Here is an 18,512-nt window from a genome sequence, read left to right on the forward strand (position 1 = left end):
TAATGTGACCGCCTGTAACCTGTCAGGATTTCACAGTCCATTCTATCACTAAAATAGAGTTGAAAATGGAAAGTACATATCTTGCTGCTCAACAGAAGAAAAAAAGAAATGGATTTGGCTTCAACACAGCTCACAGCACTCAGATGAAATGCTGTGGTCAGAAATGACAATAATGACAATCTATTCCTTTCCTTAAATGTCAGATATTCCTTCAGAGGCATATATATATAATGAAATATATATCAATGAAAATCAAATGTTTAGTGAATGCTTTCGTTGCTTTCAAGATTTTTTAATTCTGAAGAAAAAAAAAAGTATTTGTGAAAGTGCAGCACATCCTAGTGGATACAGAGGAATTCAACTCGGTTTTGGCTTTGTAGAATCTACACACAAACAAAAAATAATAATGTTTTGTTGTCTTTAATCAGTATATAAATCCACATACTTGAAATAAAACTCATAAGTACAAATTGTTTTTAAAACATCATAATTTGCCAACAATTGGAACAATTCTCATTTTCTACTATGAAAAGGACCTTTATTTGTACATTCTTGTTTGAATAGGCTTTAATTAAAAAGCTAAAAGATAACAATTAATTACATATAGACATATTTGCAAAGATACCATATTCAATGAATTTCTTAGTAGGCAGTAGCTGCAAAGACATTTCATACAGAAAATGAAGACTAGAGGGAATTTATGTCAGTGCAATTATAGTACAGTGTTTTCTAGCATTTTGTAACAATAAAAACCATATAAAGAAGATTTTAATTGCTTTAAAAAAATATTAAACAAGAAATGAAATGTTTGGTTTAACTGTAAGCAGTTATGGTCTGTTCATTACTGTAACTTTGTATTGTCAGACTCATCGTTGGCCAGACTACAGGGCGCAGTGATAAGTAATTAACTCCTGTGGCCTGCAGTGAATTTAATCATTTCCTCTGAGAGTGTATGTAGATGCCTCCTTAAAAAATACACTGATGCAAATAGTCAAACAATTTTACACGTTATTTCTCATTAAATGGCTAAAATGTCTTCGTCAGACACCACAGCTCATTAAAACTCCTTTGGATGAGAATCGCCCAGCAACATTAAAAACAAAAAGCCTGTAAAACATTGCCAAAAATGAAGAGAAAGCTTCAGCCTTCCCCCCTGGAGGTTTTTATCCTGAAAAGTTTGAACCTTCAAAGGGTTTTATCGATTGTCAGTCAAGGACTAGATGGTGCAAAACCATATACTGATCAGTATGCAGTGTTTTTTCTCCATGTGAATGACAATGTAAAATTTCCATGAATAGTGCCATTGGGATCATAGCATGTATGAGGTAGGTACGAGGGTGGTGAGGACCAAAGATTGTCAAAAGTGCAATCTTGTGCTTCAATCATATTTAAATGCATCTCCAATTAGTTTGACAATAATTTTTCCAGCATCCTGTTTTGCATGATAAAATATTCCTATAACCGTGGATAATAGCTTTGATGAGGTTTCTAAATCATCATGTGCTCTTTCTGTCAAAATAGAAATTACAGAACAATCAAACGACACTCCAAACATTTTGGACGGGGTTCACTGTAACAGCTTTAACATTTTTATTTTTATTTCTAATTCAGTTTCATCAGGAACTGCAGGGTGCAGAGAGGACTGTTATTTATTCCCCTTTTGATTTGCAACTCCAGCACATAATGCTCTTTAGACTACACTTCTCTTCACTGTGGTTTGGTCCATCCATCAAATAATGTCATTTCCATTAGTTGGGCAGAGGAGTGTGTGTTCTTAGGTTCCAGCGTGCTTGAGTGGTCCTGAGACATCCAATTAATGGTGACACCCAGTGTCCCTTTTTATCCTGACTATTCAGATCTGTGTTGAGGGGAACCATGCTGTGTTCAATCTAGATTCGAGAACATAAAAAAAACATTTAGCTACCGTTTTGACAATCACATCTAATCATCTTAAGTGCATCAGCACAATTTCTGACTACTTAAGAGTGTAAGCGCTTAAACGAAAACAGTGCAGGCTGATCAGCATGAATGGTGTACCTACTGTTAGTAATCAGAAAAGCACAGTGTCAGGCTCTGGGTTTGGGAATGACGTGAAGCTCTTCCGAATCTCCTGAGCAAGGAGTGTTTCATGCTCACAGTGAGGAGGACGAATACTGGGATGTTCAAAGAGTGGAACAGATTCCTTTAAACCAGCCGGAGGGTAAAGATCTTGGGTCAAAAAAACAATGGAAATTATTTAAACCAGAAAGAGAAAAATGCTTTGAATATCTTACAGTTCAGATTCTTTGAACCAGTCTAATTGAACTCTCACAGCCACAACCCTCGCAAAAAGTGCAGAATTTTTACCAAGGTACAGTTATGCTGTATTAGGTAATGATTAGCATACTCATATATATTTGCCATGGTACACGCCCACAAACCATGGTATTAACAATGTAATGTCCAACAAAAATGTAGTAAGTGAAGGAACAACTTTGAGCTGAGTTACAATATACAAAGCAAACATTTATCTTACCTTTCTGCTTCAGGTCTAAATCTGGCCATCCATCATCTTTGGTAGTTCTGCTCTGCTTCCTTTGACTTTGAAGATCTCTTCGTAGACCTGCCTTGCTCATTGATACTTTTTGGTCCACAGGATGCATTTGGACAAAAGCAGAGTCCCACTCATAAACCTCATCCACAGAGCCTTTTCTAGATCTGAAGAAGAAAGAAGAAGAAAAAGTCATATGTGATCTCTTTGAGTCAAATGTGACATGGATATCTTTACATAAATGCGTTGGGGCAATGGGACAGGTACATGGTACCATGTCCAAAAACAAATATTATTACTATTGCCCCCCACTTTAAGAAAATTAATAATCCATAAACCATAATAATCCATTTAAATCTTTAAAACTGCTTTTAAGATAAATATTTTGAGAAAGAAGACAAGTCAGTCTTACCTTTCATGCCTTTCAGGGTCCTGTAGAGCAGCCTCATCTCTGTCACTGTCCTCTGTGGTCTCTGGTGAGATGGTGAGAGGGGGGCTAAGAGAAAACTGCCTGCTGTTAGGGGCATCCATACTGCCTCTGCCACTGCTTTGGCTTGCATAACTTCTATAACTTCCCTCCGTTTCTGAACTCTTCCTGTATCTGTGAATTTCCACATCCACCTCCTGCCCATTATCATCTTCCTCCTCTCTTTCCACTTCTTGGGTTTGACTTCGTCTTTCAGATGGCAAGGCGGGCAAAGAGGGGCAATAAGACGGCGGCCAGCTAGAACCCCCTGGCGATAATAAGGCAGTATGTGTGCTATGTCCTGATCCTAGGTTTTTGCTGGATTCTGAGTCATTGGTAGAGCAACTATAGGATTTAGAGGCCTGACAAAGGTGGTCTTGGGTTTGACTTTCTAAAGGCACAGGTGAATCTGTTTGTAAATTGGGACTACTTTTAGGCTTATCTGCCACAGTGTTGTGTCTATGCGCAAAGGGGGACATTGTAGACTCTCGACTAAGTGTCAGCGAATCTACCCAGGCATCAGGGGTCAAAAACTGGTCCTTGTATAATTTAGAATCTAAACTTTGCATGCTCTTGTGCCGATTCCAGTTGTTTGGTCCCAGACTCTTTGTCTTCCGGGGCATTGTTCCAGAGACATTCTTTGGTGAAATAGTTTTGTTTGACCAGTTGTTCAACTTCTCTGGCTTTTTTGTACTCGCATGTCCTGATTCTTTGGATCTGTCCTTTTCAAGCTCTGATAACTTGGGTCTGTTATAGTCTAGAGTCTCATAACTGTGGTCAGAGGCCAGTATGGACCTTGAATATGTAGACTGGCTCCCAAGATCAGGTCCATCCACACTCATCTCAGAATAATCAGCAGTTGGATTCATCTGTCTATTGCTTCTTTCTATGGCCCGCACCTGCTGATCATCTAAGGATGAACAAATATATGGGTCAAAATAGTGTTGACTTCTGCTGGAGTTGTGATGGGCTCGATGTCCTAGAGCAGTTTGGCTATTTTCTAAATTGTAGATTAAAGTTTCATTCATTACACGACCAAGACTTGAATCAACTGGCGTCCTGCTTCGTCTTCTGTCCCATGTTTGTGATTTTCGGTGTTCCCCTCTGTCTAGACTTCGAGACCGTTGGTAGTTGGATCTCTGAATGGAATGATAGCCTTGTTGATTCTGCCTATTCTTGATATCCTTTTCATAAGAGGTATGTAGGGGCACCAAGCTTGCAGAGGAAATCCTGTGTCTTTCTTCCCACGGAATGCAAGATGCAGCTCTTCCCTTCAACATGCTGGTATTCTGAGATAAAAGGCTTTGTTTCATGGCTTGGTAGTTAATCTGAGGTGTTGAAGTTTCGTGCATTTTCCATATTTTTTCATACTCCTCATCTGTCTCAAGGCCAGGTGAATTTCGATCAACAGTGTACTTGCGCAGTTCCCTTTCAAGCTCCTCTCTCTCACGAGCCAAAGTCAAACAGCGACTTAAGTTTCCTTGTTCTCTCTCATGCTCCATCTGCAAAACCAGGGTACTGGCCGCAGAGTGGTTGGTACCTTGTTTCAGGGACTGTTGACCCAGAGTACTTTCCGAATGGGGATAGAGAAAAGAACTACTGCAAACTGATGAAAGACTTGTCTGGTCTGGTCCATTCAAGAACTCTTGCTCCAGAATGGGCATGTAATGGCCATTCAACGAAAGGTGCTTAGCCATAGCCCGTGTTCTGCTGGAAGAAGGAATATCTGATCTAAAAGGTGGAAGATCTACTGAGAGGACAAATGGTGGTTTTTTTCTTTCATCTCTGTAGGATCTTAAAGACTGGGATTTCTGGATTCTGAAGCTCCTGTTTCCATCTGATGACAGATGGGAGTTTTGACTTGGGTTCCTCTTGATCTGAGAACTGACAATATTGTCATCTTCACAAGCATGGACAATAAAGCGTCCATCAGAGTCTCGTTGGATGAAGTCCACAGATGACACAGGGGCAAGCGATACCTGTTGGAGATGGCTCTCAGGAAGGGAATGGTGGGAGGGAGGCTTAGCTTGAGGAAGGAGATGTTGGCGCTGGGCATGACAATCACTGCGACTGGACTTGTCAAGGGAGGAGTGATTGGAAGAGGAGGAAGAGTAGGAGAGTGGACGGGCTGGTAGGAGCCTTTGCTTCAGGGTGTTGTCAGGGCTGCTAAGGTAATGGATAAGAATTTAGTACATTCTACAATGAATCGAAACCTTTTGGACAAAGAAAAAAGGTTTCATGGTGGTGGTGCACTTACTTTACAGATGGGTTGTTTTTTATAGCAGGAGGGAGATCTGAAAGGAGGGAACCAATTTTACAATGGAATGAGTGGCAGGATAACTGATCATGCATGAAAGATAATTTTAGGTGTGAGAGCATCCTCTACACTGGACACATTGAGGAAGACTGTACAAACAGTTCTAAGTGGTTCAAAGTGTTGTTTCTTTACCCTTGATATTCTGCCTGTGCCTCCGGCCCCTTTTGTGAAAAATGAAGCAAACTATTGCCAGGGTCAGGATAAGAGCAAGGCAAAGGACTCCCACTCCACCCATGACACCAGCCATTAGACTATCAGGAAAGTCTAGGAGGCGGGAACTGGCTGGGTGCATATTCATTCCTGTGGAGCCCAAAGAAAGTTTTACCTTTAATGTTTGGATGGATTAAAAGAGTCCCAGGTTTTCTTGAAAATAGTTCAAGTGTTGTGTAAAGTGCAATAAATAAATTCTAACAATTTCTTTAGAAAATATTACAGGCTGGGGAACAAGCCTGAATGTGTATGTGTGAAGCACTGACCGATGGTGGAGACACTGATTGATGGACTGGGGATGCTTAGCTGATCTCCATGCCGAGAAAGAAGTCTCAGTTCATATTTGCAGTCCTTCAGAGAGTGATACATCGGCAAAATAAAAACGAAAGAAAATGAAGGAAGGGTTGCATTTATCAAAAATGTCAAGCTGACAGATTCATGAAAATCACAGATCATGTCTTCAAGAATATTTACCTTACATAACCCTGGAAGAAAGATTTGACTCTCAACTGGGCTAATGTCCTCTTTCAGATTAACCCATTCCCCACCCTCAAGGCGTGACTGTATGACAAAACTGTCAATGGGTGGAGACTGGGACTGAGGTGCTGACCACCACAGAAAAATTCCCTCTGAACTCTTATTCACTGAAAGATCTGTAGGGGGTTCCAGCTTGGCCACAGCGGGAAGTGCATCTGTAGTAAAATATTAAATAAGGGAGGGATTGAATTGAACAGCTTTTTATTCAATTATCCACAGTGTGAACATAAACACAGATGGTATATTCATTTAGGTCACCATGAGGTGGCCAACACACAGACTAATTGTTTTAAAGACCAATAAAATCTAATTTGAAGTTATGTGGCTTTTATACCATGTCTATTAGCTTTGATTATGCTAGTGTACTCCTAAAGTTGACTAAATTAACTCAAATAATAAAATCTTTCTATATGCAATATTTGTCTAATAAAATGCCATCGCCTAATACCACATGCCAACTTATAGCAACATAATTTGGCAATTCATGGTTTATAGTCATGAAAAGTAGACTGGTAAACTAATTTAATAGGGTTTTTAGAGTTTCTTATGCACAGCTAACATTTACCCATAGTTGTGATGGTGGTGATCTCACTGAAGGGCCCAGAGCCGATTTTATTTTGGGCCATGACACTGAACTGATACTCAGTGGCAGGAAGAAGATTGGTGACCAACAGATAATTCTCAGTAGAGAGGTCTGAGAAAGACAACCATTCTTGTTTTTCCTCTATCTTTACTGCTGACACCTGCTTATACCTGGAAAAAGAATGTTCACATGAGTTTTTTAAAAACAGATTTATGAAGACGGGTATAACCATCCAGTGAAAACTTGGCTACTAACTTAGCAACATTTTTTCAGGTGTATGGAATTCTCTCAACTTTTTTTACAGTAATGTTTTAGCTGACAAACAGAATGTAGCATGACAAAATGCTACATCAATTTTGTATTGTGCAGGCAGATTTGCAACTTTGCATTGTATAGATGTATACACAAAAACTGCTCTTATTACAAATATTATCTGACAGATCACCATTTTAAAATAGCTTCTCAACATTTACTGTGATAAACAGACACCAACCAGACAGTGAATTTCTGAGTATATCCCCCATCAAAGCCAGCTACCCAGGAGACATTGGCCTGGTTAATTCCTGGAATCACAGATACTGACGACACTGCATAAGGGCTTGTACCTGTGAATCAGAACGTTGAGCAGAAAACAAGATGTGTGACATGAAGTGTGACAAATATGTGACACATGACGTGGGACAGCAAGTTGCAGAATCAACCTATATCATGACTACTCAACTCAACAAGGCAAGATTGCCTTAAGGGCTTTTATTTGGCTGCAATTCAAACCCAAAATGTTTTGAATGCTTCTTAACCATGTCATAATTCCTGTTTATATGTCTTGTAAAGAAAATACTATTTTTTATTATTATTACAATTTAGAAGATGTCTGTGGTTACTGTTATAGTAAACATGACAGTAACATCAAAATGGCCAAAGAGTTGCATGTAGTGTTGACCTAGATGCTTCAAGTCTTACCGAGTACAAAGACCGTTGTTCTGGCAGATACAGTAGCCACTCGGTTTGTGGAGCTGCACTCCCACTCCCCCTGGTGTTCTTTACTGAGACGGTCTAAAATGAGGGAGCCATTTGCTGCTAGAGTGAACAGTGAGCGAGAGGCTGTACCAACCTAAGAGGAGCAGTGCCATAATGAAGCATTTAATAAGATTAAACACCCATTTTAATTGAAAATTGATTTCCAGCTGTAAGAGGGTGCATTATAATATTTGGAGAAAATTAAAATTCTCAGTTTTTGTGCATAGGCTTGATGCTATGATTGTATATGTTAATCCACACTGTTTCCTTTAGGCAGTTGTAATGTACAGCTGCTGAACATTACATTATACCTTTTAACACTACATAAATGTTTTGAGTTAAATATGTGTTTAGCGCAATAACAACATCTAGGGTACATTGATAATCAAACATGGTATTTCTACTGATTAAACATTCAGATCACCACAGACTACTTACTTTAATTACAAATATAACATAATAACTTAAAAATGGTTCATTTTGTTCATTGTAAACACTGTTCTTTTGTGTGCGCTAAAACATGGTATAATATCTTCACTCCGACAGGTAAACCAAGGGATTTGTGCTTGACTTTGTGCTAGAAGATTGTAATGACATTCACCTTTTTCCAGCTGACTTTTGGAGCAGGGTTACCATCCATCTGACATGGAATAACAAGCATCCTTCCCACATCCTGTCTGTACTCCTTACGAGGTGACACTTTAAATGACGGAGGATCCTAAAAGATGAAAACACAAAGTTTAAGGCTCCTAAATTATAGCTCAAAAACTCACACTGACCATATTTAATTTTATTTCTAGGCCAGTGTAAGGGGATAGAAAATACGGTTTGTACAGTATAAAAACCATTACGCCTATGGAATGTCCCTATATGTCACAAAAACAAATGTGTGTGTGTGTGTGCGTGTGTGTGTGATACTAGTTTTTCAGGTATACTCTATGTTCTGGGTACATATTGTTACCCCAAAGATGGAAAAGGTCATATCCAAAAACTTTTGGTCTCCATGAGATGGGGTGTCAGTGATGTTTTTGAATATTTATAAATACAGAAAGTGTTCTGTGATAGGTAGGTTTAGGGTTAGTACATAAAATCTACAGTTTGCACAATATAAAAATAACAATATATTTGGAATGCCCATAAAACATGGAAACCACATGTCTGTGTGTGTGTGTGTATAAGTGATTTGCAAATAAAAAAATGACAACACTCAGTAAAGCCCCACCTGTAATATAACAGTGCTGGGCTCAGACTGGCCCATTGTCCCAAAGCTATTGTAGGGAGTACACTTGTATACACCTGCAGCGTCATCATTAGCTGTTGCTATGACGATAGAGCCTTCTGAGGTCAGTGTCCATCCAGGATACTGTTGAAAGAATTTTAAAGAGTAATTTTCTTGAATAATGTTCTTTGGAGAGATGTGAGAGTTTTCTAAAGTATGTCATGAAGAGAGGGGAGTAAGTGTAAGCACAGCATGGTGTCACCAAATCAAAATCAATATGTCAAGCATTAGTAGTTAAGAGAAAAAGCACTTAGGGAAGCACTTAGAAGCATCAGTGTGCTTATAAAAATGTACATATAAAAGGTTAAAAAGTTTTTTGTATGGATAGTGAGAAAAGCAACTAACAGTTACTCACCATGTCTAAATCGAGCGGTTTGCCATCTTTGATCCAGTCTACATGTGATAATGGTGGTTCAGCTCTGACGGGGCACGCAATGACACCCCTCATGCCAGTGGGGAGGAAGGTCAGACTGGCCATCTCCATCACCTGTGCTGGGTCTGTTAAAGGAGAACAGTTATTACTATAGGGTTATTTTCACAGTCATTTTCATATGTACCCAAGTATTCATATATGTTATTTTAGGCTGCATTCATTTGATAAAAATACAGTAAAAACAGAAATAATACATTTTAAAATAACGGTTTTCTACTTTAATATATTTTGAAATGAATATATATATATATATATATATATATATATATATATATATATATATATATATATATATATATATATATATATATATATATATATATATATATATATATATAAGCGCTGCTTTAAAATGCCAAAAGAAGAAACAGGAGCAAGAGACAAAAAATAGAGAGTAGGCAATTTATTGAAAACTGCATTTAAACTGAAACAGGCCGTTCATCAGCTGATCAAAAGTTTAAGACCATAGCCATAAAAAGATCAAATCTGCACAAAAATATGGCTTTCATGTCATTGTTCTTCAAGCAGTCATACTGTCAAGATCTCCTGATGGCAAAGGCAAAAAGGCTTTCTCTCTTTGAACGTGGCAGGATTGTTAAGCACAGTGGAGGAGGCTCCATCATGATCTGGGGTGCTTTTTCCTTCAATGGGAAAATGGAGCTTCAGGTTGTGCAGGGGCGTCAAACGGCGACTGGCTATGTGGATCTGTTGCAGCGGGCATCCCTCTTGACCGAGGGCCCCCGTCTGTGCGGTAATGACTGGGTCTTTCAACAGGACAACGCTGCAATTCACAAAGCCTGCCTGACGAAGGACTTCATTCAGGAGAATAACGTTGCTCTTTTGGACCATCCTGCATGTTCCCCTGATCTAAATCCCATTGAGAACATTTGGGGATGGATGGCAAGGGAAGTTTACAAAAATGGACGTCAGTTCCAGACTGTGGATGCCCTTCGTGAAGCCATCTTCACCACATGGAGCAACGTTCCCACCAGCCTCCTGGAAACAGTCGCATCAAGCATGCCGAAACAAGTTTTTGAAGTGATCAACAAGAACAGTGGGGCTACTCACTAGTGAGTCCTTTTTTGACACTTTTAGTACTGTTGTGCGTTTATTTTTGGGCTATGATCTTAAACTTTTGATCAGCTGATGAACGGCCTGTTTCAGTTTAAATGCAGTTTTCAATAAATTGCCTACTCTCTATTTTTTGTCTCTTGCTCCTGTTTCTTCTTTTGGCATTTTGAAGCAGCACTTAAAACCCGGTTATGATCCACTTGTGCGAAATGTGTAAAACTTGCAATGCATCCCCTGGTCTTAAGATTTTGTTTAGGAGTGTATATATATATATATATATATATTATTAGTGTCAATATATAATTAATGATAAAAAAATAACATTGATAATAATTAACTCAAAATCCATTTGGCTCAAAAATCTCAGGGGGCACGTGGTTGTGGTTTAAAAAAATGTTTATACTAGTTATAATTTTTCATTTTGCACAAAATGTTGCACTTATGGTAAGTGAAATTAAGATGAAAGGTGAAATTCATTAATATCACCTGGATGTGCTATATTCTACACCTCATGTATACATAACTTTGATCATAAACTTTGTTGAAATTAGTGTAGTTTTTAGTTAAATTAGAATTAGTGTAGGGAATCTTACAGAAGTGCAGACAAATCCACATTCCTTTTCATTTTGCGCCATGATGCGAAACACTTACGCTGCACAGTGAGGATGGCTGAGGCAGAGGGAGACACAGGAAGTCCATTAGTGGGCATGCAGGTGTAGTTCCCTGAATCTGCTGGAGTCAAACGCGATATGAGTAGTGTACCGTCCACTATGATCTTAACCCGAGACTTCAGAGACCTAAAAACAAACACACAGATCAATAATAATGCATGAGCTACCTGTTTTCATAAATATTAAGAGGGATGTTGACATTTAAGGAACAGAACTCACTCAATGTGGTAAATGTCTTCTCCTTGTTTTTGCCACACATATGTCATGTTGGGTGGGTCAGCCTCAGCCTGGCACTTCAACTTGGCATCCTGGGACATGTTGAGAACGGTGTCGGTTGGAGGAATTATGATCACCGGAGGGCCTGTTTTTAGAAAAAAAATTATAATATTCTGTAGTACAATATGCATAAAAAAATACTTTCACCTGCTTCTCCTACTGAATTTTTTTAAAGACAATTTAGCATGCTTTTAAAAAGAGTACATAATATGGAAATAATATACTTTAAAAAATATATAATTGTGCATGTAATGTGTAATGTATATTTGTGAATGTAATGTTTCAGTAATATTTCTGAATGTTTTCAGATTTTATTTACAATTCAATTTAATTGTATTAAAGTTTAAAAGGATATTAATTATATAAGTAATTAGTTGACGATTCCTTTTTGACCCACTTATGTAGGATTTAAGTATATATAATTAGAGTATTACTTCTATTGTACACATTTTTTGTATTGCTGAATGTACTGACAAGCATTTGGTAAAATGAAATATACTTTAATGTAATTTCTATTGAAACGTGTATTTCATATATTGAAATAAATTTGTAATGTCACGAGATGAGGGTGCAATTTAGTACTCCTGTAAAATTGCACTAAAAATACTTAAGTGTAGAAACAGTAATTATAGTTTACTTTATTTATGCATAATTAAGTGATTTTTTGTTTCTTTAATATGATGAATATTTTTATAGTAGTTTGAAATAGTATACCACAAATGCACATTTAAAACGAATAAGCCTTTGACAAACTTGCATGACTGCATTACTTTTTTAAGTATATGTTTTATCAATTAATTTCCTGCTAATTAAACACATGACTTTGCTGTTGCTGGCATACTGTACTGTTTGAGCTATAGACCCTTGTGACAGAAAAGGGCACTTAAATGTAATATAATGCAACAGCACCACTAGGTGGCGCCATTCATTTAGAAAAGCTTATAGATGACATTTAGAACATAATGGCATGACCCAGGGGGCTTAGAAACCACTACAACTAAGGAGAACTGACCTCTCATTTTGGGCAATAATCATATTTTAAGCCCAAAACAGGCTACTGCAAATCTGTTACATGGCAGCTGATCAAATAAATGTGCTCTGTTAGCAGTAATCCTAACATGGCTTGCATTCACGTACCCAATTTTCTCCAAAACAGAACTGAGTAAAAGTTGTGCCACCTAATTAATATTAATGATGAAGATTGATGTGGCTTATTTTTGGTTCCCCCAATGCTTTTGAGATTGTTCGAATCAAACATCAATCCTGACTTACCAATGACTTTGACATTTGTGATGTGAGTTACATTTCCTTCAATGTTGGAGGCGTGACACTGATACTGGCCTGATGTTTCTCTGCTTACAGCATGGAAAGATACACTTCCATTCAAGATCTGTAGGGTTGAAATGAGGGATATGAGAGTTTGTTAAAGCCTGGAAGAGAGAGTAGAGGATAACCATATTCTATATTGGATCCATTGCATTTGTGTATTTAAGTCAATGAAATCAAAATATAGAGGTTTTGTGGTTTTTAATCTATGTCCGTTAGATTTAAGGCCAAAGGGAGTATAGTCTGAAAAGTTGACAAAACAAACTTCTTTCTTTTCCAGGAAAGTGGATGACAAATGCAGATGACTCATGTTGTTTGCAGGGGTGTTTGCATATTTGTGTCCATTTAAGTGCACTCTAGAATGAACAATAGCAACTAGCAAATCATATTTTTGTGTGTGCAATGTAAAGTAAAGGTTATTGGCAATTTTAAAAAAGATAAGCATTTTGAAATGTCTCCACCCCAACCTTAAGTAGGAAATAAATCAGCACGGGGAAGACAACAGCATTTGTCAACCCTTTTCATTGGGTTTTTAAATGCAAAATCAGTAGATGTGACTAACTAGTTACACATTCCCACCTTTACTTTGTTTTGATGTTTTATTGGTCCTCCATCTTTAGACCAGGTTATTGAAGGCCGTGGATTTCCCTGTGCAGCACACTTCAGGGTGACTGATCTACCTACAAATACTTCAACGGCAGGAGCTGAAGTTTCTGTAAGCACGGGAGGTGCTAGACATGAAAGTAAGCAAAGAAAACAGTCATAATCTTTCAAAGAATGCCAAAGATACATACGATCAAATGTGACGCTATGAAGAGCACATGCAAAACAATATATTTTTTCAGGATTCTTTGATCAATAGGAAAGTTGAAAAAGCAAATAATTTATTTAAAAACAGATATCTGTTGTAACATTATAGATGTACCGGTATTTATGGTCCGTTTTGATCAATTTAATGTTCTTGCTCAATAAAAGTATTATTATTAAAATTAAATATTGACCCCCCACCCCAACCCGAGTCCAGTATATGTATATAAAATATATTCCCCCTTTTTATTAGCAGATTGTAGCTAAGAACTAATTCAAAATAGTAATCTGAAAATAGTTAAACAATTTTAAATCAAGAATAGCTTGTAGCTTTAAAAGTTAAAGATGGCCTCAGCACTGTTCGTATTTTATCCATGCATTTTCTTCTTTTCTTTTTTCTTTACTTTAATGAAAGGCATAGTTGAGTTCAGCCAGGCCTACAAGATGCTCTTTCAGCTTGGCGTCCCATGGCTCAAACAATCAACAAGTTGAAAACTGAGCCTAATATCAGCACAGGCCTCAAATGGCTTCTTTAATCTGGCCAACACTGCGTCTACAGCGATCAGAGAACAGCCTTAAGGTGTGGCCGACAGATACCGAGCTGCCTCTGGAACAGGTGCACAGGCCACTGCCTGCTAACAGGTGCATGAAAACAGGCAGGGTTGTGTATTCATTCATTGTTCACTGCATGTTTCAATGAGTCATGGGATGGCCATAATGGCATTGTCACTGGTCTGACATAAAGAGAAATGCTTTGATGGTTCTGATTCAGACTACATGTAAAATTGGATATCCTTTCTTATGATAAATAATTCAGGCCTTCTCATTGGATATAGTGAGTCTCACCTGTAACGAAGAGTAGAGTCCAGCTCCCGTTGCTTCCAGCCTCGTCTGTGGTTTTGTCTAGCGGGAGGATCCGGCACTCATACAAGCCTTCATCCTCTAGGAGAAGCCCCCTGATCTGCAGTGATGTACCCCTGAGTGACACTCGGCCTGGGCATGATCAGGAGAGGGAAGGGTCAGAGAACCAATAACGAAATTGTACAAAACAAAAGAATACTACATATTTGTTGCAGACAAATTTTTGAACAATTATTTCAATAACTGAACAGAAAAGCTAAATATTAAAAAAAAATTAAGAGTACATGTGTTTGATTTTTTTATATATATATAATTTTATTTTATGAGTATTGCTAGTTTTTTATATTATTATTTTTATTTAGTTACATTAAAAGTAAATTGAAATAAAATTCACAATTAAATAAAATACACTTGAGTTTGTACAAAACAAATACAAAGCATACACGCTGTAGATATAATATGAATTATACAATACTTCAACACACTTCAACAAGCTAACTATAATAAATAAGCTAGATATAAAAAATTACATAAAATTACATTAAAAATTTGATAATTTTTTATGAGTATTATTAGTTTTTATATCAGTATTATTTTTATTTCAATACATTAAAAACATTTAGAGTTCACAATTTCATTATCAACTAAAATAAAAAATTTAACACCATTTTTTTTTTTAAATGTAATAAATTAATTGTACAGTTAAGTGTCCAATATATAATCTCTTTTAGCTGGACAAGGCTGAGATAGACTGAGTGTTTAGTCTAGATCTTTTTAGCTTTTGAAACTCTATCTCTCAGTTGCCAGGTGACTGCGCCCTGTAGCGACGGTGTTTGCTGATTCACCCCTCCCCTCCTCTGTCTTCTCTCTCCCTCTCTTTATCTCGCTTTCATTCAGCGAAATGAGCTTTTCAAAGACTTGTTTGTTTCTCAAAATCTATAGTCATTTAAAGAGACCAGCGGTCAAAATCTTCACCACAGAAGCCACATCAAATATAAAACTGACTTAAGCTGAAAATCCATCATCTGCAAACTCGTGTGCGGCTGATGCATAGTGTATAGCTATGATGTATTTATGAAAATAGGCGGTGACAGCAATCATTAACTGAGCTCCCAAGAGAAGAGACTGTGGAAACAGAACTGGGCATGAGATAACAGCTGAGAGCATCATGGTCCATCCGCCTCTGTTTATTTTACCCACATGGCAGCCAGAGGTCACGGAAAAAGGGACATGGACACCATCCCAGAGGATTTGGGCTATATAATGTGTTCCTGTCCAGCCCAAACACCCACAAGCCAGCACTAAAATGTTACCATGGTACCTGCTGCCAGTGGTGTGGATTTGAATTTAGTTGCCATGGTGACAGGGATTAAAATCAGTTCGGGGGCGGAGCTTAGAAGGAATTTAAATTCTCGAGTTACTCGATACTAGTGAAAAGAAGCTGAGGAGAAAGTAAACTGTTTCAAAATTTCAGAAAAAAAACAGCTTTAGTAGCAGGGATATCACGAATGAGAGTTTAGTATCTCAACTGTTTCTCCAATGGAGAGCAAACTGAAGTCTCCCACTTCAGTTTGTCTCCTGAGAAAGAGATCCTGGGTAAACACTCCTACTCTAGATAAACAAGTCTCCTTTAAGAGTTTCAGAAGAGATCTAAAAAATGTCTCACACTCAGATTTGCAAAACTTTGCATTTGAAAAAAAGATTTAAATATAAACTCAAATACTTCTCCTCAAATTCTATCCAGATCAAATGATCAGGTTATGTTATCTATATTAGTTATGCTATCAATTGATGTCATTCTTATTTCTCCTAAGCAACTAAATGAGAAAAATCTAATACTTGCATTAAACAAAATAAAGAACTTAATTCCTTAACTCTGAAAAGGAATGTGAAAAATTCACATTTATGAATAATAAAAATAGGACTGGGACTGTTTCTCTTAACAAACATTAATATTCATTGCATTACCATACATTAAAACAAAAAAACATTATCTATGTTTGTTCACCTATTTCCTGGTTCAGCAAAGATTTATTTGAAGTTTCACATGCAAGTGTTAAATCACTTGTTTACTTATGACTAACTAACCATTTCCCACTGAGCAGATCACAGCCGAACAAACACACGCTTGCTCCGTTGCTTAGCCGACGCTGAGTCAAATCCCAGGAGAAACTAATATTAGACTCCTTAATGTATGGCGTAACACATGCTGTCATTTGTAAGTACAGTGGGGCAAAAAAGTATTTAGTCAGCCACCAATTGTGCAAGTTCTCCCTATTAAAAAAAGAGAGAGGCCTGTAATTTTCATCATAGGTACACTTCAACTATAAGAGGCAGAATGAGAGGAAAAAATACAGAAAATCACATTTTCAGATTTTTAAATAATTTATTTGCCAATTATGGTGGACAATAAGTATTTGGTCAATAACAAAAATTCATCTCAATACTTTGTTATATACCCTTTGTTGGCAATGACAGAGATCAAACGTTTTCAAACACACTGTTGCTGGTAGTTTGGCCCATTCCTCCATGCAGAGCTCCTCAAGAGCAGTGATGTTTTGGGGCTGTTGCTGGGCCACACAGATTTTCTACGATTCTCAAAGGGGTGAGATCTGGAGACTGGTTAGGCCACTTCAGGACCTTGAAATGCTTATTACAATGCCACTCCTTCATTCCCCGGGTGGTGTGTTTAGGATCATTATCATGCTGAAAGACCCAGCCACGTTTCATCTTCAGCGCCCTTGCTGATGGAAGGTTTTTACTCAAAATCTCACGATACATGGCCCCATTCATTCTTTCCTTTACACGTATCAGTCGTCCTGGTCCCTTTGCAGAAAACCAGCCACAAAGCATGATGTTTCCACACCCATGCTTCACAACAGGTATGGTGCAACTCAGCATTATTTCTTCTCCAAACTAGGGCTGCACGATTAAAATCGAACCGCAATCGCGATTTGGCCTGTGTGCGATTATCAACGCTCAAAGGCTGCGATTTTAAATAAAAATAAATAAATGCCCTGTGTGTTAGCAAAGAGCGGCTCTGTGATCAGGAGTAACGCTGCTCCGTCTGAAAGACTGCGAGTCTGAGTCGCTTATAACGTGCGTTTGAAAAAGCAACAGGAGTCAAACATCTTCACAAACTAGTAAAGCGTTCATAAACCTGTTAAAAAAAAGACAACGTTTAATAACATGCTTTACCTCACTTCATATTGTCAGTCGAGTGTTTGTGAGCTGATGTGGCTTCTCATCAGAGTGAGGCAGACGATGCGTTATTTTATAGTATTCTATGTCAATCATTACTGCATTATACTTTATTATTATATAAATACCCTTGACGGCTTGAAGAACTCAGTCGTGTTTATTGTCGTCATGTTTAATAAAGCGTCTCTATGTTCTGTTTACACTGCTTTAGCTTCACAATCAGAAATTTCCTGAAAACAAACGTCATTACTTCTCTGAGGCAAATGTGGCGTTTTCCGCTCGAGGGCGCCCTCTGGCTTTCAGTATGAATTAAAAACTTTTGGGTAATCAATAATAAGAAAATAATACTTAATACATTTTAAAACTTATTAAACTTAAAACATTATTTATTATTTATTGGACAATCCATGTTTTTCTTCAATGTACAGGAGTTTTTTCCCCCACAGTGGATGCACAAGAGGTTCATATTTCATATTCATATATTTCATATTTAAGAAGTTGATATCACAGATAAACAACACACACACACACACACACACACACACACACACACACACACACACACACACACACACACACACACACACACACACACACACACACACACAATCTTTTATTTTATTTTATTTTTATTTTTACAATAACTCCTTAGGCTTAGAATTGTCTAATGTTTTTTAGTCATAGACTGTCTGCATATTAATAGGTAACCCAGCAGTTTTTTTTTTGTAAAATAAGTTTTCTGTAAAATATTACAATAATAATAATTAGTATTATATTGTTATATTTATTCTGACATACTCTTTTTTATTTGTATTTATAAAAATGTTATTGTAATGGTAATATGTCTTTTTTATATATATTTTAGCAGTAATAATATTCATAATAATTATCATTAGTCACATTAATATAAAAACACAAAGTTATATA

The 18,512-nt window shown here is 37.3% G+C and overlaps 1 protein-coding gene across 1 annotated transcript in view; it reads right to left on the reverse strand.

Moving 5' to 3' along the window:
- Window positions 1–404: 404 nt before the first annotated feature.
- The window catches only part of igsf9a (immunoglobulin superfamily, member 9a), a 32,290-nt gene continuing 14,182 nt past the window's right edge, over window positions 405–18,512 (reverse strand). The window contains exons 4-22 of the mRNA XM_067433729.1: window positions 14,370–14,516; window positions 13,296–13,447; window positions 12,663–12,780; window positions 11,334–11,475; window positions 11,095–11,240; window positions 9,295–9,437; window positions 8,883–9,023; window positions 8,262–8,378; window positions 7,604–7,754; window positions 7,137–7,248; window positions 6,626–6,813; window positions 5,998–6,215; window positions 5,790–5,874; window positions 5,446–5,613; window positions 5,254–5,290; window positions 2,943–5,162; window positions 2,516–2,697; window positions 2,042–2,208; window positions 405–1,889 (exon numbers count right to left, since the gene is read on the reverse strand). Of these exons, the coding sequence (XP_067289830.1) occupies window positions 2,051–2,208; window positions 2,516–2,697; window positions 2,943–5,162; window positions 5,254–5,290; window positions 5,446–5,613; window positions 5,790–5,874; window positions 5,998–6,215; window positions 6,626–6,813; window positions 7,137–7,248; window positions 7,604–7,754; window positions 8,262–8,378; window positions 8,883–9,023; window positions 9,295–9,437; window positions 11,095–11,240; window positions 11,334–11,475; window positions 12,663–12,780; window positions 13,296–13,447; window positions 14,370–14,516 (4,625 nt within the window). The 3' untranslated portion in view covers window positions 405–1,889; window positions 2,042–2,050. The remainder of the gene's footprint in view (window positions 1,890–2,041; window positions 2,209–2,515; window positions 2,698–2,942; window positions 5,163–5,253; window positions 5,291–5,445; window positions 5,614–5,789; window positions 5,875–5,997; window positions 6,216–6,625; window positions 6,814–7,136; window positions 7,249–7,603; window positions 7,755–8,261; window positions 8,379–8,882; window positions 9,024–9,294; window positions 9,438–11,094; window positions 11,241–11,333; window positions 11,476–12,662; window positions 12,781–13,295; window positions 13,448–14,369; window positions 14,517–18,512) is intronic.

Source organism: Pseudorasbora parva, chromosome 23 (genome assembly GCF_024679245.1).
Source record: "Pseudorasbora parva isolate DD20220531a chromosome 23, ASM2467924v1, whole genome shotgun sequence".
In the NCBI taxonomy this organism is placed as follows: Eukaryota; Metazoa; Chordata; class Actinopteri; order Cypriniformes; family Gobionidae; genus Pseudorasbora; species Pseudorasbora parva.